Raw genomic sequence first — 22,278 nt, forward strand, 5'->3', positions numbered from 1 at the left:
TCAATCTTTGTAACTATTGTAAATAATATATACGATTAATTATTAGCGGTGTTATTAATAAAAACGGGATTATTAATACTGTATTATTAAAGCATTGTTTTATCAACCAGTTTTGTGGTGAAGATGTGAAAAAACCCCACAAACAATGAAACGTATAACATTACTGTCCCATTGTGATATTCTATTCATTGGAAGAGTTATATGTCTGTTGAGACAGTGCATTATTGGTGTATGCATAGAAATATAGATGTAATCGTGTCATGTGGAAAAAATAAAGCTAATTTCAAAGCTCAAGTTTTACACCATTCAACAGAGACTTTATTTCCAGTTCAGCAAATAATCCACTGCCTTCAAAAGAGTGTTTTCATATATGAGGCAAAAAAAAAATGCTACTGATGATAAGAGAGGAGTTTAGCCTACAAAGCAACAGTCTCCGGGATCCTTCATTTGGCTCAGCGAATGAGACGACATCCACTGTTAAAACAATCGTTTGTAAATAAATACATAATGCATCACAGCAAGCAGCCAAGTTTGCAAGTTTTCATCAACATAGTGCATACAACATCGAATTGGATAACAATGATAACTGTCAGTAACTATAATGGCAATGGCGAGATTGAGCAAGAAGCAATATAATTTACAATCAGTGCATGCTCTAAGCATAATGACATTCATGTCCTCACCTCCTCCTCACGTGTGACGTGACACTGGGTGACGATGCACGCCAGAAACAGCAAAGAATGAAATAAACACTGCTTTTGTAAACACTATTGCAACAACGGATGGAACACTTAGAGACATTAAATTATTTAACATTATATTTTGGCACTGAATTTTCATCATATATATACGTATATAATGAAAATATATAACCCCCCCGCCACAATGTATAAGTGTATATATGAGGCTTATATATAGCCAAGTATATATATATACATATATATGTGTGTATATATATATATATATATATATATATAATTAAGTATATATAAACCTCAATAAATATTAAGTCAGATATTTACATTCAATTTGTGTTTTTTACACAGAGAGAAAAGACAATGTGAAGAAGAGAAAATGAGTTTGAACTGTTCTCATGATTACAAAAAGGAAAAAACCCTCTTCCTTCCTCTTTACAGTTAAATGAGCCACTCTAAAAAACAACAACAAAGGAAAAACATTCAGCGTGTACAGTATTATATACTCATGACTATAACTTTTGATTGTTATAAATAAAGAGTTGCCAAGTACTCAAATGTTTTGGCCTCATAATGATTTGAATTGAATAAATAAATAAATAAATGAATAAATCTCCCTTCACCCTTTCCCCATTTCCTGTTCTGATTCTTCCCACACTTTTATTTCTTATTATTTTCTTTGTCATTTATTTCTGACCCGTCGTAAGGCACCGGTCCTAATGATACAGAAAAGTTGGATCGTGGAGCAGGACCCATGTTTGGCAGACCACCGTATCAGTGTAACAAAATGAAAACAAAGCAGTTCCACCACGATAAACCAGAGATATTGTGGTGGTAAAACAGAAAGAGAATTAGAATAGAATGATAAAGGGGGAATGAGGCCTTATGATATTAAGGAATTTGTCTTCCAAAATAATTGAATCTTTGTGTGGTTTTTAATTCTCACCAAAAACATGTTCTCCTTCAAATGGATACTTCATACTCCCGTGTATCCTGTGAAGAAATCAATCGTAAACAAATCAGTTGAGACTCTGCAGTGACAAAATATTTATAAGAAAAAGACAGTTGAATATCAATGAAATAGATCTCAATTCTCAAAACAAATAAAGGACAGAAATGATTATTTGTTACTCAAAGCATTCGTTTCACTCACCCCAGCCTCGTAAAGAGGGTTGTTGAAATCAGACTCGACTGTGATGGGACTGTAGGAGTGTGTGTGAGAGAGAGACTTCCAGAAGAGCGGCTTCCATTCTAGTCTGCATATGCTGCGGGTGGGAAGATAAAATTACATATACACCTCATGAATAAAGGCTGCTGTGTATTCTGAGAAGAAAAGAAAAGTAAAAAGCTGTGTTTCTATGGATCAATGGATAAAAAAGTGTTCGATGTTACTTACTTTGTATAGTACATATAGATTCCTCCGATCAGGAGAATGACCAGGATGATTGGCAGAATTATGGCCAAAGCAATGTTCTCACTCAGGATCTGATGGGATGGCTCAAATGACTGGGACACTGTGAAGTAAACACGATGTCATCAGAAAATGATGCCTTTGCTTCCGAACAAGATTTTTTTCTGCACTCTTGAATTAGTTATTTTTGCTCTGACTTAAAATAACTGCCCAGGGTGTTGTTCTGAATATCACCACTAGATAGGGCCAAAGTTACAAATTCAATTCCTACATGTAGTGGATGTAAACATTTTGTCTAAAACGACCTTTGACATTAAAACACATTGCAGATCGGTGCAACGGAACAGAAATCACCTTCCAATTTGTGATCATCCAAGAGCTCCTCATATGCCACTGTGTGAAATGAAGATATGAGAAGAAGATAAATGATCATAGATCACACCTGAAAGTCTTCAGATCTCACCATACGTTTTATGCGGATATATTTTATTACTAAAACAATGATAACCAAAAAGCACCGAAATGAAACATTGTTAAAGGCAGCTCATCTGAATTCAAAGTGGACTCAGGGAAGGTTTCAAAACAGTATATAATATGTAATAATTAATGTTTTGACCTTTACCTTTGCAAAAGGGCGGCGGGCTGTTCCACTGAGAGGGGTGGCCGGGAACACAACTGATAATGACCTCGCCGATAAGTTCGTAGCCCTCATAACAGAAGAAACGCAGAGTCTCTCCTGCCTGGTAGCTGTGCTTGTACAAGGTCTGGTAACCGTTGTCAGGGACTCCGGGGTTTGGACATGGGTCATATTTTACTGTGGGGACATGAGTGCACTTGCAGTCAAGTTTTTCAAATGTGCAGTGACACGGATGTTTGAGTGCAGAGAAGTTACTCACAGACACACTTCGGGCTGCGGTCGCTCCACTTGGGCGTGCCGGTGTCTCGTCCGTGGCAGGAGATTTGGCTGGGACCTTCCAGCTGGTAACCCTGGTTACAAGAGAAACGGACCACTGTTCCCACTGCGAAACCTGCTTCGGGGCGCACAGAGCGCGCTCCGTTCACCACCTCTCCTGGATCGGGACACTGCTGGACTGTAGGGGACGGAGCGGGACACACGACAGCATTACATTTGATCCTACAAGTTGTTTTTTTTATCAAAGTTAAAGTTTGATATTGTAGTGCTTATATTGATTCTTGCTGAATCAATTGCTATCCCACGCATGTCTGTATGGTGTGGATTTGGAGCCAGCTGCAAGTTGGCTTAGGTGGATTTTGTTACCTGAGAGCCAGGCTAACTGTTTCCCTCTGTTTACAGTCTTTATGCTAAGCTAAGCTAACCAGCTCCCGGCTCAGGGTAGGTAGTGTGCCGCACACAGATCGCAGATGTGCAGCAAGTCCCAATGCTTGTCGTACCTTTGACACAAGAAGGTGGAGTGCTGCTCCAGGACAGGTCCCACTGGCAGGTGATTATGTCAGAGCCGCTGATGTCATATCCTGGTTGGCACTGATAGGTCAACACACTGCCTCTCACAGGGGAGGAGTGGGACGAGCTGATCCAGCCAAACTCAATTTGAGGGAGGGTAGGGCACGTGTCGTTCGGCTCAACCTCTGCACAAGACGGAAAGAGAGGAATTTACAGAAAATCAAATAAAGAAGGGTTGTCCTTGATCTTCTATAAAGGTGGCAGGCATTGTTTGTCCTGTTCAATTTTTGACACAGACTCTCATAAAGGCCTAGTGTATGTTTTGAATATAAAAAGATGTGAGCTATAAAATCCCACGATCGAGGAGTATACTCACCACGATAATGGATGAGGAATCCCTGACTCAGGATAAAACTGGAATCATTTGGATCACTCTGAAACTGAATGGTGACCTCTGAACCCCCCGACACAACCTGGAAACGCTCTCGGGACCCCAGGTATTGCCTGATCACGTGAGACATGAGATCACGTCCGTCAAAAACCGTCAGCACGTCGGAGTGGCGGATGTTTAAGCTTCAAGGAGGGAAGACAAGAATAAAAAAAGGAAGAGAAACAAGGTTACGCAGGTTCAGAGACGAGCAAATCCACCCACCTGTCACTGCACTGTGAAGGCTGGAGAGGCCGAAAATGAATAATATAGTATGATGCAAACAGCATATTTCTTTAATTTAAAAATAGTTGAGCAACATTTTTAAATCATTGTCTAGAGAAAGTCACAATTTCACTCTGTTTACAGAAGTACACATTTGCTGTGATGTAGTGTGTGCAGTTGGACTTTTGAAATGATACTTCCTTCTATGATCCTCGTCATTTGATATTGATGTTTCAACACGTGCCTTGCTAAACAGTCTGTTTGTATGTTCTTTTATATTAACCTTGTTCACAAGTTGTATTGCTCTTTTCCTGTACGTGTTGCCCCACATCTCTGTGCAATAACTGAAATGTTGAAGGAAGAAGTGAACAATAGAAAATATGAAGAAATGCAATATCTAAGGCGTCCTATGCTTTATACAGAACTGCAACACTTTTGCTCACTTTCCTCTTTATATATTCTCTATGGTTTCAGTCAGTTCAATCGCTTATCATTACACCTAAAAACATTTGCCCATCTTTCTATCAAAACACAGAAAACATACAAAACATAATTGCCAACAACTTCAATGGTGATACTCACATCTGGACATCCAGTTCAATGCGTTTCTCCTCGTTACCATGGATCTGCCACACGCAGTCGAGCCCCTTGGAGTAGCTCTGGGGCCAATCAGGAGACAGGATGGTGCCCGCGGGCTCGGTCAACTCCCCTCCACACAGAGCTGAAAGAGTAGAAGAGAGGAGAGACACAGGGGTGAGGATGTGGACAGCGTGACAACACACAGAAACACAATCAGCCTTGGTTGTGGAGTAAGTCAAGGACTGAGACGTGATGGAAAAGAGTATTAAGTCAGTGACGCCCGACACACCAGTCTGGGATCATTTGAACCATTTTAACATCTATCCAATTGGTTCCAGTGAGAGCATGATATGGGGAGGACGAGAGGACAGCAGCTTTGCTTTGAGAGAAACTCTATTTGGGTGAGAATTATAAAACATTATCAATCACAGATACAAACTCTGGATTCCTCAGTTTTTGACAATTTCCACTTAGAGAGAGAGAGAGAGAGAGAAAGAGTCGTCCTCCATACGAAGAAGCTCAACACCTTGTTGATAATAACCATAAAACACCTGATCTCTTCTCCATGCAGGACACTCAAGTGAATTCCCTATACACCACTATGTAGGAACTACTCATATTTTTCTGCAAGCAAAACACACACACACACGCGCACGCACGCATTCAGGCACACACACACACGCAGCATGTTGCTTTAAGAATAATTTTCTGTCACTTAAATGCTTGGTTGAACCTATAATAACACCTGCTACTCTGAGTTTCACAGCATGCCAGACGGATCAGCAGATGACACAGACAGCATGGCTGCAGTCTTCATACATCATCTTGACACCTAAGGCATACACATAAACACAATTCATCCGGAATATTAATGGAACTTTGTCACTAACGTAATAACTTCCAAAACTCCGTGTTTTTGGAAATATGGATCAGTGGCAGATATGGTTGAAGCTAATTCCAAAAAATGAAGGAGAGCAGGGAAAAAAACAGGAGGAAGAACAAGAAGAAAATGAATGAGTCTGATTAGACAAAATAAAAATTCAAGTTCATAATCTCTTTGAGTAGCAGACCATTTTCTGCATTGTGTTTGTGATGTTGGTGAATGAGGGGTTAGTGGATCTATTCCCTCATCGAAAAACACGGGCGTCACATCTGTGCATCTTTCCACCATACAGCCGTGAAGCTCGACACAGAAGAGCAGCACCAAAATAACACCGGGTGGAAACAGACAGGTATACTTAATGGATGGATTTAGACAGGACTAAATGGATGTAGTCACCCGGTGTGGAGAGTGAAGTCTACGCGGAAAGCTTTATTTTCTCCAAGGACCAGCAGAGGGTGACTGCACTGGTCGCAAAGGAAGTCAGTTTCCATCGAAGTCTGTGAGAAAACGACTCTCACTTCTCTCTTGATTTATAAAGTCAGTTAATATTTTCCTGACAGTTTTATGGTTCAGTCTCTAGTTTCAAGTCTTCTTCAATACAGCGTGATGTTCATTCTGTAAATTATGGTCCGATTTAGAACAAAATGGACGATAAAGCACAGTATGCATTGGGGCATGGATACACTGTGATTTACAGCTAGTACCGTCCAATAGGTGCATGGTTGCAGGTGTAGGTGGACGTGCAGTGAATGAGCCCTCAGTCAGGCCACACCCCCCTGCTCCTCCAAATATGGTTTAAAAAACACAAGATGGCGCCGGCCAAAAAGCTTCGAAAGGGCAGTTCACAAACTAATGGGTGATGTTGTGGTGGGTTGCCACTTGGTAAGAATGTATTTACGAACGGTACTTATTTTGAGGAAGTTCACAACAACAACAACAACAACAACAACAACATTATTAAGGTCAGTCCAGGGACTAACCTCTGCACACAGGTTCACTGTCGTTCCAGTGGGGATTGCTGGGGTCGACGCACTCAATCGTTCCCGAGCCTTGTTCCATGACGAAGCCTGGGGAGCAGGTGAAGGTAACGGTGGTGCCCAGCTGATACGTGATGTCGCTGCTGCTGAAATTTCCATGGGGCATGTAGGGCTCCCAGCAGTGCTCATCATCGAAAGCTAAAACAAAAAGAAAAGGCAAATAATTTGGCACAGTGAGTGCCCGCATATACTGATCACAATTTCCATATTTTCGGGTTAGGGTTATAGTATTTGTTCTCCTGCTTGACAAAATTAGACAAGCAAACCCATTAAACTGAGGAGGGAGCAGCTTTGCTTTTCACTTGGGATGACCCAAAAATCTCTAACCCTCTTGGCTAGAGAAAAGCCAAGGTGTAAGGGCCTAAAAGCTCAAGCACTGAGCATCTCCACAGCCTGAAGTAAATCCCACAGAGGAGTGGGCAGCAGGCCGTGAGCACTTGTGTGGCTCATTACGGCGTCTTACATAACAACAACAAACACATAAGAAGGCCTTGGTGTTCTAGAAGGCTGTGGCCAATTAAAATCAATTCCCACTGAAGATTAAATGTGTATCATCAATTATCTAAGCGATCTAACTAAATTACCCCAAACCTAACATGATTAGAAAGGTCAATCTTGAAAATGTGGAGATTAAAATAACTTGTAACAAGTGACACATCACCTCAGAGGATTTTGAATTCATATAACTGACAGGCTCTGGTAATTCAACACTTAATCCTGTCCAACTGGTTTTCCAGGCAAATTCCTGACCAAGGCATCGATTTGGTTGATACTGGTATGTGGAAAAAGGCCTCGGGTGAGGTGAAGGACGCAGGCTGTGTATGTGCAGAGTGTCCGTGCTCACCCTCGTATCGCAGTGCCAGAAGCAGGGGGATGGAGGAAGAATCGGCCGTGAGCTCCAGGTACAGTGTGGAGCTCTCGCTGAGCAGCCCACGTTCTGGGACGTCGTCCAGGTCTGAGTCGAAGAGTGGCGGGGACAGGGAACTGTTCCCGCTGCGCACAATTAACCTGAGAGGAACAAAGCACAGAGACATCCGGTGAGGATAACATCAACATCATTTTACATCATGTGTGAATTCTAAATAGTTTTGCTTTCATCTTGGATACTGTAGATATTTTTATCTTTCCTTTTTCATGCTTCAGTCAAAGTTAGGATAGAACTGGAGGGGGCTTTTTTCCGTTTTTTAGATAAACTCTTGCATAATGTAAAATTGCTTATAATAGGTTAGTGTTGATGGTGAGTAGTGGGTGTTAGACATAAAAACAGAGACTAATAAGCCAATTGGAGAGGGGTTTGTGGGCAGTTTAAAGTGCTGAACAACTGAAAATTAAGTGAAGGGAAGAAACAATGAAGGTAAGGCTGCTCTGATCTGACTGTCCCAGACTGACCTCAAATCCGTAAGAGTTGTGGAATGATACCAAAACTAGAACTTTTTTTTTTAATTCAATTGGTGAACTCCATTTGACTTATTTACTTATCATCATCTTCATCCAGTGCAATCCTCTCAAAGTGGAGGTGGATTCGGTGTCCCTCTTTGGCTTCTATTAACCAGTGGCAGCTCAGGTTGTTTCCGTTGCTGTGGTTGCTGACAGACGGCGGCGTCGGGGACAGAACCCGCCCCACCGTTGCATTACGAATCCACCCCCCACAGGACACAGCTAAGGAACAAATGACACACACCCCACATTTAATTTTCCAATATCTCACAATTGTTCAGATCAATTCAAGTATGTGTGTTCACCTACCGACACATTGGGGTTCAGGGGTGCTCCAGTGTGGCTCTGTCGTGTTGACACATGTAGACACCTCGTGACCGCGGACCTGGAAACCTGGATCACAGTGGAAGTGCGCCTGACCTCCGGGATGGATGTCCGTCACTGTCACGCCGCCGCCCGCAGGAGACCGGGGGAATGGGCAGGACAGCAGAAAGGCTGTTGATGTTGATGAGACAGGAAGGACGTTAATTCTTCTTTTTTTTTTTTTTTTATGGAGCATGAACAAAGAAGATGAAAGTTCAAAATGTCTCGTATTTTCAGTGTTTTCTGCTGTTGGTTAATTTCTACTTTGTGCATTGTGGTCATCCCCCTCTCTGTCAGTGTCAGAACTCTGCTCATTCTCCCTTTTCAGGTGTTACTATTCTGCTGGATGTTGATTTTTTAATCTTTAGATCTCAGCGATGCTGTCACCCATCAACACCGTGATCGACAGATGGTCCCTGGTGACTCTGCTAAGCAGGTGCCATCTTGTTGCCGCCTCTTCACCAACACCAGTATCGTGCATCGTCATGGCTCATGCTGAAGTCTGATCACCCAAACCTTTCTCTGTTGTTTTCTTGATTCCCAATAAATGTTGATATCCATTTCTTATCAATTTCCCCTCAAACAGTAATTTCTCATGTAGAAACTTTTCAGAAAATTGCTTTTCAGTGTGCAGATTTTCCTTCAGAACACTTGCCCTGATTAACGGTACTTCAAGCATACGTAGAAACCTAATCAAGTAAAATCATCTTACTTTGAAATAGACAAATGGATTATCTGGTGCAAACTTTGATAAGAAACAGAAACCTGTATGTTGACATCACAGAGACGTGCTGCCTTTACCTTGATAGTGGAGGCTGAACATGCCGTGGTTGGTCTGTCGGAGACTGCGGTAGTGAATGTACACCTGATTGGTTGTACTGCGAATCACCTGACCCTCTCTCATCAGCGTCTCGTTGGCCAACAGCTCCGGTCCCGTGCCTCCATGCCCCATGATTATCAGAGATTCTTCCTTTGACAGATTCACTTTTCTCACCTGGAGGGCAAAAGAGGAGGGAGGGTGTCAGCAGCCTCCGATAACTCAAGATGCACTGTGTCATAGTCTTTCTATGCAAATTTATATTGTAGCTTCAGGAATGAAAATGAAAAACATGAATAAAGACAGTGTGCTGTGTCTTCATGTAGAAATGGGAGGCAATACAACGTGTTTGTTGAAGGTTAAAATAGTGTAGTTAATTGATCACGTTGCTTCACATGCTGCATTGTTACTATTAACCCACCACTGATTATTAGACACAGACATGATGTTTCCTAAATTTGCATCTAATTTGATAGACATTAGATGCATAGGTTTCTATGACAAATGTACTAATTGTCAATGCAAATTTTCTGTCACCAAATGCTTCAGCGATACTTTTTACTGCGTATGTATATATTATTGTCAGTAATGAGGAAAGTGCAGAAGCCAAGATAAGCCATTTAAGTACCTAAATAAATACAGTAGTATATAATAGTGAAAATAAATGAATGTTTATGGATTCTCAAGAGACAATGCACGTTACCTGAATTTCCACACCATAACCCGCATACACAGTGATGCTGTAGGTGCATTCCAGAGGGGAAAATGATGTTGATGATGATGCAGGATCTGGTGACTCGACAGTATCCTCCATCGCTGACAAAGTCGCATTGCACTGCACTGTGAAGAGAAGGCAAGGAAGGAGAAGAATGATTTAAATTGTGTGTTAAGAAATATATTTTGGATTAAATTCACTCCATACTGAAAATATACATACTTTTTACAGCACATATAGTTGTTGTTTTTAATCAGCAGCACAATTCACATTGATATACAGCAGTATATGCACTTTACTTAAAGGATCCTTAGATGTTTCTGAGTGATAAAAGATGACAGATTCCTTTTCCCCCAACAGACATTTTCAGTCAGTCAAAGTGCAGCACGCAGCGACACGCACGTTCGCCTTTCTCCCCCTTAAAAGCTCTGCCCTGCCTTGTACAGTGTTTTAATGGACAGGAGAATGCACCCGAGTAACCTGGTATTTTTGGGGGGATGAGCATTGCGGTGATTTTGTGCGGTTGAAAGCTTCCGGTGATGAGAAAATGAGAAAGAAGTCACAGTGTCTTAAGATCTTTCATGTGTGAAGTGTGTCTTGAAGGGAGTGTCTAGATTCCTCAAACACCGCTGCTGATAAGTTATGTAGAATTCCTGGTTATCAGCAAACATTTAAAAGGCCGTCACAGAAACCGACAGGTGTGTTTAGTCACTTTGCAAACCCAGTGCTGGCTGCGCACAATGTATTCAAGGGTCTGCATTAATTAAGGCTTGTGTATGTGAATTAAATTATTACACAGCTTATTAGCACAGTTGCTGATGAGCCACACATCCATCTCTTATGGCTGTCGGATGTAGGGCAATGCGGGATGTGTGGCTGATGGATACTGACTGATAATTATACTGTAACCCATTGTAATCAAACGCATTGCACTGTATTTCTGATGTGTTGTATAAATCCATGCACTGGCTGAGGGATGAACAAGAAGAGACAAGTAGAGGTTTTTTGTGACATTGGAAAAGTTTAGCTGGGTGCAAATGTATTTATACAGAGCGTTTCTAGTCTAATGAACCACACAAAGTGCTTCACAATCACAAGTTAAGTGTCTTGCCCAAAGACACATCAGCTCAAACACTGGAGGAGCTGCAGGGATTGAACCCTCAACCTTCTGATTTTTTGGACAGTCCTCCCTCCCTGACTCCTGGGCCACGGCCGCCCTGTGTGGTGTGCACCCTTCAAAATGCAGTGAGTGACAAAACAGTGCAAAACACAATGTTGTCCTGTGCTGCCGAACTCTCGCTCTCAAGCACGCCAGCAATGAAAGATGCAAATCAGTCAGCCTTGACACCAAAGTAGCTTCATCACCAGTGACAGTCGCACCCCCTATTGTGCATATAATCACAGTGTGAAATGGGTAAGCTACTGATTAATATCACCAAGCTCCAGGAAAATCTAATCTCTTCCTAACAAAGGACTTCTGTGGTAAACATAATTTGAATATTTGCACACATTCAAGTTAGCTCCGAACCTGCTGACTCCATACCGTTACTGTTGAGTCATGGGGTCTAGTCCCTAATACTGGATGTCAAAGACAAAAGAAGAACTTGAACCCATTGATCAGTTAGAGCCATGTGTACAGTACCACGGTACTTCCACCACCCCGACTCCCCCCCCCAAAAAAGAAGAAAGAAACAAAAAGAAATGATTACTTGGTAAAATAATATTGGCAATTTCCAAAATATTCACATATATACTGTATGTTTGGGGGGAAATATCAAATTAATAGAATTAAAAATGGTGTAAGGCGGTTAACTACCAACTACAGTCATTATAATAACATCTTTCATCTCGGAAAAGGTACTATTGAAAGTAAGACGCACAAATGAAATGAAAATTGAATGAAAAGATGAAATCAAAAGTGAGTATTGGCTGTAATGAATCGCCGCCTTGGGTAAAGCAGGGATGCGTCGGATTTCCCAGCATCAAATTATTTTATTGACCACATTACACTGACTGAAACTGCTGCTGCGTTTCAGTAGAATCAGATTATTGACCACCGCTTGTAATACAAATGGCATCTGGAGAGGAGAGGCTTTTACAGTCCGTCTGGTAAACAATGAGGAGAGAAAACTGTTGGATCGAGGCATCAATAAAGGGAAAACAACCCGACGCTTAACACCAACACTCAGTAATTGTCTGCGGGCTCAGTGTCGACTGACTTGTAGTCTTGTATACGACACATCATTTACATTTTAGAGTTAAAGTTGCTGGCAAAATTTGAAGGAATTTTGTTATTATGTTCTTCGAAAACATGCTTATTTGCTTTCTCGCTGAGTTGAGGAGATTTGCACTGCTCTTATTTATGGAAAATAAACAAAGTACAATATCTGGAGCAAGCAGCATATCAGCCCAAATGGCAACCCACCGCGACGTCACCCATTGGCTTGTGAACTGCCATTATGAAGCCTCGAGTTTAGCATCTTGGTTTTTTGAGACCAGAAGTAACCGTATATGGAGGAGGGGGTGGGTGGGCCTGACTGAGAGTTGGTCCACGGCACGTCCACCTACACCTGTTACCTGCACCTATTGCACGGCACTAGCTGTCCATCACTGTGTAGCCACACTCCAATCCATACCGTCTTATAAATCAAGTGAGAAGTAGAATCCTTTTCTCATCGACTACTGTAGATACTGACTTCTTTTTACAACCAGTGGAGTCGCCCTCTGCTGGTCCTTCCAGAGAATACAGGCACAGAATACAAAAGCAAAACAACTACATTTTGTAATCTGTAGATAAACCCAAGAAGGAGGGACTACTTCCTGGCACAAAGCCCACCGTCAAACAACGATTTATTGTTTTTACAGCTTGTTTTTTTTTCTAAACTTCAGAGTTGCCAGTAGACAGAGTTTGTTACCTTCTGACAGAGCCAAGCAACATGTTTGATCCTGATTCCAGTCTTCATTGTAAACTAAGCTAACCAGCTTCACATAAAATAAGATTAGACGGTGGCATCAATCCTCTCACCTACCTCTGGACGACAAACAAATTTAAGCATATTTACACGTACGAACATATTGCCATGACAAGCGTAAATGTTTGAGACATTCCCATATCACTTGGAAGATGTTTTACAGAGGATTGAAATCATAATTCCCAGGAAAGACAAATTAACCCTAGAGGAAGAAGATGACACCCCCTTCGCCCCCTTTCTCTCTCTCTCTCTCTCTCTCTCTCTCTCTCTCTCTCTCTCTCTCTCTCTCTCTCTCTCACACACACACACACACACACACACACACGCCCTAATCTCACTGATCATTCATCTTGTGTGACATGTCCACCCCCCCTCCTTCAATCACTTCCCCTTAATTCTCATTTGTCGCTGTTTAGCTCTCATCAAACGTCGGTGGGAGCTGCACAGGCATCCGAGCCGAGCGAAACGCTCTCGTATTGTCTCACTCCAGTGCATTTCTAACAATCATTCATACACAATGTGTCTGTGCTCGTCACCGCCGCCGATTAGTATTCTGGTCATGAGGGCAATGTTGACTTGACTCCCGCTGGTTTGTCAAATCAACACTTTCTCTTCGCACAGTATTAGGACAATAAAAGCGCTGATGTTACAGGTTCAACTGGTTTTACTTAATTCAGTCAACAAATTGTTTTCACGTTCATCTATTAACTTTTATTCATTTGTTGTAGAGAGACACTGAAATATAATTGGGTTTTATTGTCAAGATTCGCCTGGATACAGAACTTCATTGTCTCATGACAAAAGGCGTACATCATGTTGTTTTCCAGATACTAGCCGAAGCCCCTCTTATATCTCATCTCAATTGTCACCTGCTTGTCCGTTTTGCCATTTATCTTGGCCTCTGTGATTGATATAAATTAAATTTATGGTGATAAAGTACCAGATTATCTTTCTACTTGGATTAAAATGAATCAGTGAGTTACAGGCCATGAAGATCCTCGATTCTGCAGATTTAATGGCTAATGATGACCAGCCTGTATGAACTGTATTTTCTATGTCTTTCCATTGACAGCCATTCAGGAAAGCAGGAGTGTACAATCATTAATTCGCCGCCTCCCATTCTGACATACAGAAGTACAACAATTATGTTCTTGTAGCTGAAAAACAGAGCCAGAGGCATCAACAAGCATGTCTGCACTTTACATATGGTTAGCTATAAACGTCCCGATATTAGCAGTGAGCTAAAGAAACAAGATATTAATAATGATTACTGAATAAATTACTTCACATGCAGCTATGTTGACTCCATAGCTTTCTTGAAAATTTGCATGAAGTTGCCGAAGATCGGATTTACAGAGTTTCTGAAAAATATAACACACGTGCATCTTTTTCTTCTTTACGAGTTACTCACATTGTACGGCAAGCCTGTTGATGTGTCACTATCAATAATTCATGACTGTTTCGTGTTACCTTGTTTGTCAAGCAATCTTCAAGAGAAACGACTGAAGTCGCGACACGTGGCCAAAGTGATTCAGAAGGAACTTGTTGTCACGTCGGTCGCCGGCAAAATCTGAGCAGCTTTAAAGCCACAGGGGAGTTACGTACTTATTCGTTCATGCATTTTTTTTCACAACATCTTATCTGAACAATATTAATCAGTGTATGTGGAGATTGTCATAGTTATCCATAGTTATCAAGTCAGTTACTCTATGTCCCTTTGGATTAATCAATATACAAACCATGTGGTGGCATGCAAGTACCTGGCATGTGCATTGTGGTTATGGTGGTTGTGGTGATCAGAGTGGTGGTTGTCTCCTCCTCTATGGGCAGCAAAGACATGCCATTCCTTGGTCCTGTCTGGCTGGAAGCAGACACGGAACTCAGAGCTGTGGTGAGCAGCCCTGGTGATATGACCGTCGCCGCTGACTCGGTCTGCCCAAGCCCAGGCACTGCCTGTGTCGGGTTTGTGGTGGTACCTGCGGAGTCAGTTCATTCAATGCGTGTCACTTCCAATGAACATTGCCCACACTGCGTTGTAGCTGTATCGCCTAAGCCCCAGAAGCCCGTCTTAGCGTACCTGTGCCTGCAGAAGCTCGTCCTAAGTACTCCTTACTCTGCAGGGCGGCATGGATCAGGTCCCCCAGTGGGTTAGAGTCTGGGGTTGATGTTGGTGTTGAATCAGGCTCAGGGGTCATAAAGCGCATACCTGAAATAGCCAGGACAAATTATTAGGTGCAAAATCAGAATGGAAACAAACATGGCACGTAGAAAATGCATTAAGTATTTTTCCTCAGGTTTGTGATTAAAAAAGTCTGTATTGGTCCATGATTGAGGCGGTACAACAAATATGCATCTATTAAAAAGCCAACACACAGTTACCTGAAACGAGTTGGCTCACGGTGACATACAGCATCACTGCAAAGCGTGTGAACCCCATGGCTTAGGATGAAACTGGATGACCTGAGAAGGGTTAAAGTGAGCAGACCGGTCAGCAAACGGTCATGAGAACATGTAAATAGAACAAGCATTGCATCCTGCAGGCGACTGTAACGCAGTTGCCTACATTATAGTAGCGTACACTTACTGCGGCAGGTGCAGGGAGAGCAAAACCCCGACTTGTGGTAATGAATAGAAAATTATTGGTGCTCTCAATTATTCTCCCGCAGATACTGATGTGTTGACACCACACAGGCCACAGTGACTCGCACGAGAGCATCATTGCAATGCTCCATCAATCCGCAAAATGTCCATTCACTCTATCCAATGCAGACGTATGAACAGAAACAGACACACATTGCACAAGGTACGAGGCGAAATATGCAGCCCCCCCCCCCGTGCACCCTCACCCAAACCTGCAGCAACATGCCCGTGAAATGCGCTATTCCAAAATCCAGCAGAGGAGCCATGAAGCCCTCACCGCCGGCAGACTGCAAACCTCATCCTAAACCCGTTCTCGGTAACGTGTCAAAAGGCACAAGGCACCTGCGCTGCTATTCGAGGCGTTTCCTCGGTGAAAATGCCATCCCAGCGTGTGGCAAAAAATGATGGGGCTCACGGCACGGCAGCACCACTCGCACCTCCCCCGGCCCTCTTTGTGCAGAGGACGGGTTTTTTTTTTTTGGGGGGGGGGCATCAGTCGTCACCATACTGCGAGAAAGAGATCCCTGCCTGCTGCGCTCAGAAGGTGCCTGCCGCTTACCTTAGTCCCTCCAAGGCTGCGTCCGGGCTCCTCTCTCTCGGACCGTGTCCTGTTGCGTGAGGGGCCGAGAGCGCGGCAGGCTTGGTGCTGGTGAGGTGCCCCTTGCTGGTCGCCGTGCGGTTGACGCATTCGGCGATGATGTGAGGGCATGTGTGCTGAGGCGCCAGGTGCCCTCTGGCGGCCGCACGCTGTAACTGCAGCGGCAGAAAAAAAAGAAGAAGAAAAAAACAAAAAACAAGGGAGAAGCAGCCTCATCTCGTCTGTCGGGGGCCAGGGGAGCTGTCCACCGTGCGCGGTGCTGAAAGTGTCGTCCCGCACAGCGCGGCGCGGTTTAACAAGGTAATCCGGCGGAGAGAGATGCGAGATGTGGCACGCGGTGGGTAAAAACAGTGCATCGTTCCTCATTCGCAGGTCCTGCATGTGCAATATGATGTGCATGGCGAACATTGTGTGTGTGTGTGTGTGTGTGTGTGCGTGTGTGTGTGTGTGCGTGCGCGTGTGCGTGTGTGTGTGCCGTGGTTTCCCCGCTGCGGGATGGACGTTTGCTTGCGCTGACACGAGATGCGAACATCAAACAGGAGGCAGCCGAGCTGTGGGGGGCACGGCGCAGAACATACTACAACAACATGACGTGCCGAAGCGAAAAACGAGCCGGGTCCACCGTTGACAGCACCTGGCGATGCCTAGCCCTGCTGTACAGTAGCCTATAGGTAGTTTCCAGTGGGCAGTGGCGTCGCTTCCCTTGGCATGTAATTGATGAAACGAATCCGTGGGAATAAGCCTATTAGGGAAGAGCCCTCCCACCTTAACACCCCCCCCCCCCCAAAAAAAAAACACACACGAACGCACAAACACACACACACACACACACACATGATCTTTGACTGTAATTTTTTCCCGCAGAACAAATGATCACAGGGAAGAGCTGTTTTTTTTCGTCACGTAGCATTACTCGTGCAACGTAAGTTCTCTGTTTTTAATCGTTATTAATGAATGAAAAGTCAAGACGGTTGACTGTACGGGGACACATTGTTCAGCCGGACAGGAAAGGGAGCACAGTAGAGTTTCCCTATGCAGGAATCACAATTAGACAAAAGTTGGGGCTGATGAACCAGAGCAGTCCATGGTTTCATACAAGAATGGACTATTTGGCACAGAGGCTCTTCTCTCCATAACATATTGACAACCCCCTGTCGTGGTTTTACAGACCAGGACCCAAATGCGGAGTGCAAAAAGAATCATTTTAGCAGACTGACAGTCTTATAGGGAAAAGCAAACAAAATCCAAGCTCAGGTAATCTGGAACACAAGCTCAGGCAGAAGAACTGCAAAAAACTCACCATCAAGCCAATATATATGGCATAGAACGTCTGGAGTCACCTAAAATTTGTTTTAGTTCATTAAAAAAACTATTTTTATATTACAAAAATATCTAGTAACCTGAGATTACTTTGCAGTTTTTGGGGGGGCATGTCATATATGTATGGCCATTGCTGTAATCTCTCAATCCCGTTTCAGTGTTTTTTTTTTGTGTCTCAGAAATTTAAAGGATGCCCTGGTCAATGAGCACACTACCCATGCCTCTGTACGTTGAGCTGGGTGTCCAGTCACTGAGCGGCCTCCTGTGGACTCTCCTGCTCCTCTTCCTGTGGCACTGCTACCGGATGGGCTCCGACCTGCCGATCCCAGGACACGCACACGCCGGAAAGCTCAAGTCCGGCTCACGGCGGTCCATGATGTCCCGCGGTGGCATCTGTGCTGGAACAAAGTGCAATGCGCGATCCAAGCTGCTGAGAGGCGATCAAATCAGTCCCTTCATTCCCATGGAAACGGAGGAGGATGAGGAGCAGGGGCAGGGTTACCTCACCCCTGTGCTGAGTCACGCCTTGTTTCCAGCCCAAGCATCTGCAGATGCCAAAAAACTGTACGCAGCACTGCAAGAGTACGCCAAGCGCTACAGTTGGGTGGGCATGGGCCGCATTCATAAGGGCCTCCGTGAGCAGGTACATGAATTACATGAATTACATCGTGGTCCTTGTTTTGTTTTCATGGCAACAGTAACAGACGTAATGTAGTGTAAAAGTAGGAATCGTAGCATCTCATTTGAGTGTGTTTTGTGTTTTTGTTCAGCCGACGAAGGAAACATTCTCAATAATGAATCCTTCTACCTTTTTCTTTCCGTTCTCACTGTAGGTCAGACTAAACGATCACTCTGCCATACAGAAGCCTCACCTCTTCTTCTTGCCAGATGTCCCAAGTGTTCCTTTCTTCCCACGGGATGCTCATCGACATGATATCGAGGTCTTGGAAGCCAACTACCCTGTAATCTTGGCTGAATTCCAGGCTGTTTATCAGCGGGGCATCGACTCAAAACTAGGTTGGACCTGTCTGGGTCCCAAGGTACACATTAAAACCTTTTTAGGGAGACTCTTAGAAAGGAGCAGTGCAAGAAACATTTCCGTCTTTTGTAGAAAAATAGTTATCATCTGTTTTTGAAAGTACTGTGGAAGGAAACTGGCACAATACTACCATCTGAAACATTCACATTTCTAAATTACAACAATGTTTTGTGGCTCAAGATCGCAACATACATAAAATGTCAAAAATCAGAAGAGTTGTACTGTTTTTTTCTTCATCCATGTGCTCTCATATGAATAAATCTGTAAGTATGGATCTAATTTGAACGATATATTAATTAAGGGCCATTGTCTCTTCTCAGGGCCGGGCGATGTTTCCCTTGTACAGTTCAGGCGTCAGTGTGGCAGGAAACTGTCGCTCGTGTCCCTGCACCTACCGGACACTTCTCTCCCTGCGTACATTCATAAACAGCAACTCGCTGGGCTCTGCTGGATTCTGGCTGCTGGGGCCTGGAGCCATGTTGGGGAGTTCATATGGACCCACCAACACGCGCCTCCGTTGTCACCTCGGTGAGTAAAAGAATTAACACTCATTATGGTTTATCCGCGTTCACCTGCAGACGGCTCTTCCATTAGGAATCTACCGAATCATGCTTTTGCTTCACACAGTACAGTATACTGAATTTGTTTGAGCAGTAGCTGCTCCAACTTACATGGAAATGACCATTATGATCCAGAAAATGATCAGGTTATGTGGACCAAAATTCTAATCTCTATTCTAATTTCTAAAATACACACATGTACCCTCTAAACCCATCATCTATGACTTGAAATTTCCTTTACCTTATTTCTTTGCTCAGCCGGGAGACCACCTCAACATCTTTTGACAGTTACTCCCAAAATAGGATCCTGTGTGCAAGGCACTATGTAACAAAAATAATTGAAACAATCAATGCCCAGCCTGGATTGAATGCAATATAATAAGAATGTAAATATTCAAAGTAATGTACGCCCAGTATTCTATATTCAATTCAGTGTACTTTGCGGTACGCTGAAGCTGTGCTGGTGCAACGCGAACATTGTTGTCATAGTTTACTTCACCAAAAAACAAGTTTAAAAAATAACCCAATAAAATATTAAACCATTGCATAATGTGGTGCTTTGTGGGTCAAGGTTCCACTCAGCCCATTCTGCGCTGTCATCTGTCTGGCTATAATCCTCTCCGTGTTGAACACAGACAGGACCGGAGTGCATGCCCTCCTAAGCTGATGGACAACATGATATTCTGTTTAAAAACAGACTTCACTTTTGTAGGTCTGCAGACTCCACCCCTGTGCGAGCTGGTGGTGGGAGGGGAGCCCCAGTGCTGGTCAGAGGGGCACTGCCTCCTGGTCGATGACTCATTTCTCCACACCGTCTCCCACAAGGGTCAGTGAATCACAACATTTTTTGAAAAACATATTTTTATTTCATTTTAAATTTGTGACCATACATAGTATGTGTGGGTGAGTGGGAAAGCTTTCCAGTTTAGTGCACTTATTCATTTAAAAGACTGACTGTGGTAGTTAATAAATGCTTTAAAGGTTCAGTTCGTAAGATTTATTGGCATTTATAAAGTTGCATAGTGCAACCAAGTTACTCGAATTTTGAAATGAAAGGCAAAACAGGCAGTGGTGTTTCAATCACTCTTAATTGTCTGTGGGTTTGTTTTTTGTTTTGTTTTAAGTTGTTGTTCCATTTTATGAATCATTCTGAAGATCTGAATGGCTGCCATATGTATACAGTACCTAACATATTGGTCAACTTTTTTTTAAAGGGCCTCCGGATGCCGGACCCCGTGTAATTTTGAGCGTGGACCTGTGGCATCCTAATGTGGCTGCAGCGGAGAGACAAGCTTTGGACTTCATGTTCAACCCCGACCTCTGAACCTGTGCCACCAACAGACAACATCCAGGGATGCCTTACCTTGGCCCCCGCTTGTTGTGGGGTCATACGTCTAATTCAGATCAATTGATCACTGTGTTAATTTACCCTAAGAATTATACAAGCCATCAGCCACGCTTTCAAAGGGTGTTGGATTTACGGTCTACACCAGGAAGTGCCATGAGAACGAATTGTTATGGATTATGTTAGACAATGCTACTGTACAGCTAGATAGTGTGGCTGCAAACTATAAACTGACAACATTTGAAAGCACAAAGAGATCTTACCCACAAAGAAGAGATCTGATGTTCATTTTTGTAAATCTTACAGTAACATAAACATGATATTGACATCATATACTATGCTAATGAATGCTATTTGCATGAAACCCATCTGTCATGATTACAGGACTTTGTTTTACGATGCTGATGCATGTGCTAATATGCCATTTTGAAATATGTAGATTCCCTACTGTAGGGTTCAACCAAAAAACTGTGAAACATAAAAATCGTATAAATGTAAATTTCAAATTATTTTTGTGTTCCAAAATGAATGCCAAAATATATAAAGCTTTGCATACTGTGGTTATCAGTTCTCTTCTTATTACTAACCTCTGTGTGCACTTATATGTTTCTATATCTTTTTTCTTCTTTCTTTATAATTATAAATGGTGGTTTGTGTGTAGTTGACCAATAATATGACGTGCATCTATCAGGATTTTTGCTTTTTCTTGGAATCCAAATAACAAATAAAACCCCCCAAAGAAATCAAGTTTTACCGTGGGTATACTTTAATGTCAGACACAACATTAAAACGACTTAAAAAGAAATTAAATATCAAACTATAACAAGACAGATAAGGAAAGTGGAGGGTGGAATTGTGGACTGATAATTTTCAAGAGTATTACACTTTTTGTTGATAAACAGCAGAGCTGATTGTTTTGGAAGACATGTTGAACCTATACGGGTAAATGCATTATCTTAATCAGATTAATACTTGCATATAATAAAATATAAGTACATCATTTCATTAGGGAAATAAGAGCATTGACAGTTTGGCTTGTTAAATTTTTTTTAAATAAATTATATGTATATAAATTATTTTGTTGGGGGTAAGGTTTATATTGATAAAATATACTTGAAATAAATATGAATTTTGAAAAAGCAAAAAACAGAACAGCCAAAAAACATTCTAGGTCAGGTCACCGAGCCCTTTTTTTTGGGGTTACTTTTTCAGTCAGTAGATGAGAATTAGTGTGGTGATTTTGTCTTATCTGCCATCTGTTCAGATCCCATGATGAGGATTACAGACTCAACTAATCCATCCCATGAGACAGATTATTCTTGAGATTGTTTAGTCATTTGTACTCTATGTTATTTCATGGCGTTTGATTTGTTCAACACGGGACACTACGTGGTGTGTCGGATTCGATGGGAGCAAAATATTTATATTTTATTTCTAGATTCATAAGCAAATAATAGCCTATAACAACTCCCATATTGAATATTACTATCAGTAGTGAAACTATATTACATCTCCTCCACTGTCCTGATCAGTAACACTTTAGCTATGCACCACGAAGAATTATGTCATTTCATATCTTGTGCTAATATTAGCCATCAAGCATTATTTAGTTTTTCCTCATTTCATTGATTCTACAACACACAATTATCACATGCAAAGTTAACCTTGACATTAGGCTATGGCCTCAAAAGGCAACGTCCAGCACACTCATTCCAAAGATGCATTTAGTTGTTGTCACACATTGTTATGCAACAGCTTTAGCAACACCAGATGGATTATTTTCATCAAAAGA

General features: G+C 42.5%; 2 protein-coding genes across 7 annotated transcripts; one reads left to right on the forward strand and one right to left on the reverse strand.

The window, feature by feature from the left end:
• Window positions 1-290: 290 nt before the first annotated feature.
• On the reverse strand, window positions 291-16,322 carry sez6l2 (seizure related 6 homolog (mouse)-like 2). Of its 3 annotated transcripts, none has more exons than XM_035614165.2 (19): window positions 16,184-16,322; window positions 15,364-15,444; window positions 15,062-15,190; window positions 14,745-14,960; window positions 10,001-10,137; window positions 9,282-9,474; window positions 8,427-8,612; window positions 8,156-8,339; window positions 7,525-7,688; window positions 6,624-6,818; window positions 4,764-4,902; window positions 3,906-4,102; window positions 3,520-3,714; window positions 3,003-3,197; window positions 2,729-2,920; window positions 2,461-2,499; window positions 2,092-2,209; window positions 1,849-1,960; window positions 291-1,688 (listed from the first exon to the last, which is right to left on the reverse strand). In XM_035614165.2, exons 2-19 carry the CDS (start codon window positions 15,419-15,421, stop codon window positions 1,659-1,661), a joined length of 2,679 nt encoding a protein of 892 aa, XP_035470058.1. In that variant the 5' UTR covers window positions 15,422-15,444; window positions 16,184-16,322; the 3' UTR covers window positions 291-1,658. The 3 variants fall into 3 exon arrangements, with proteins under 3 accessions (XP_035470058.1, XP_035470059.1, XP_035470060.1); XM_035614166.2 differs by lacking the exon at window positions 16,184-16,322 and adding an exon at window positions 15,967-16,083; XM_035614167.2 differs by lacking the exon at window positions 16,184-16,322 and adding an exon at window positions 15,569-15,591.
• Window positions 16,323-16,391: 69 nt separating this feature from the next.
• Window positions 16,392-21,211, forward strand: asphd1 (aspartate beta-hydroxylase domain containing 1). 4 transcript variants are annotated; one of them, XM_035614169.2, is made up of 7 exons: window positions 16,412-16,522; window positions 17,087-17,144; window positions 17,722-18,185; window positions 18,376-18,582; window positions 18,902-19,109; window positions 19,854-19,967; window positions 20,356-21,211. In XM_035614169.2, exons 3-7 carry the CDS (start codon window positions 17,733-17,735, stop codon window positions 20,463-20,465), a joined length of 1,092 nt encoding a protein of 363 aa, XP_035470062.1. In that variant the 5' UTR covers window positions 16,412-16,522; window positions 17,087-17,144; window positions 17,722-17,732; the 3' UTR covers window positions 20,466-21,211. The 4 variants fall into 4 exon arrangements, with proteins under 4 accessions (XP_035470061.1, XP_035470064.1, XP_035470062.1 ...); XM_035614170.2 differs by having other exon boundaries at window positions 16,420-16,559; XM_035614168.2 differs by lacking the exon at window positions 17,087-17,144 and having other exon boundaries at window positions 16,392-16,522.
• Window positions 21,212-22,278: the final 1,067 nt, after the last annotated feature.

The sequence above is a fragment of the Scophthalmus maximus genome, chromosome 17, assembly GCF_022379125.1.
Source record: "Scophthalmus maximus strain ysfricsl-2021 chromosome 17, ASM2237912v1, whole genome shotgun sequence".
In the NCBI taxonomy this organism is placed as follows: Eukaryota; Metazoa; Chordata; class Actinopteri; order Pleuronectiformes; family Scophthalmidae; genus Scophthalmus; species Scophthalmus maximus.

What these genes read in the sequence shown, in the direction of transcription:
- sez6l2 (XM_035614165.2), bottom strand. Translation starts at nt 15,421, where the DNA reads ATGGGGTTCACACGCTTTGCAGTGATGCTGTATGTCACCGTGAGCCAA. An exon ending in CAGTGAACCTGTGTGCAGAG is followed by an intron (nt 4,903 to 6,623) that starts GTTAGTCCCTGG and finishes CTACTCTTTCAG; the next exon opens with CTCTGTGTGGAGGGGAGTTG. An exon ending in ATTCCTCATCCATTATCGTG is followed by an intron (nt 3,715 to 3,905) that starts GTGAGTATACTC and finishes CGTCTTGTGCAG; the next exon opens with AGGTTGAGCCGAACGACACG.
- asphd1 (XM_035614168.2), top strand. Translation starts at nt 17,733, where the DNA reads ATGCCCTGGTCAATGAGCACACTACCCATGCCTCTGTACGTTGAGCTG. An exon ending in GCGCCTCCGTTGTCACCTCG is followed by an intron (nt 19,110 to 19,853) that starts GTGAGTAAAAGA and finishes TCACTTTTGTAG; the next exon opens with GTCTGCAGACTCCACCCCTG. An exon ending in CCACACCGTCTCCCACAAGG is followed by an intron (nt 19,968 to 20,355) that starts GTCAGTGAATCA and finishes TTTTTTTTAAAG; the next exon opens with GGCCTCCGGATGCCGGACCC.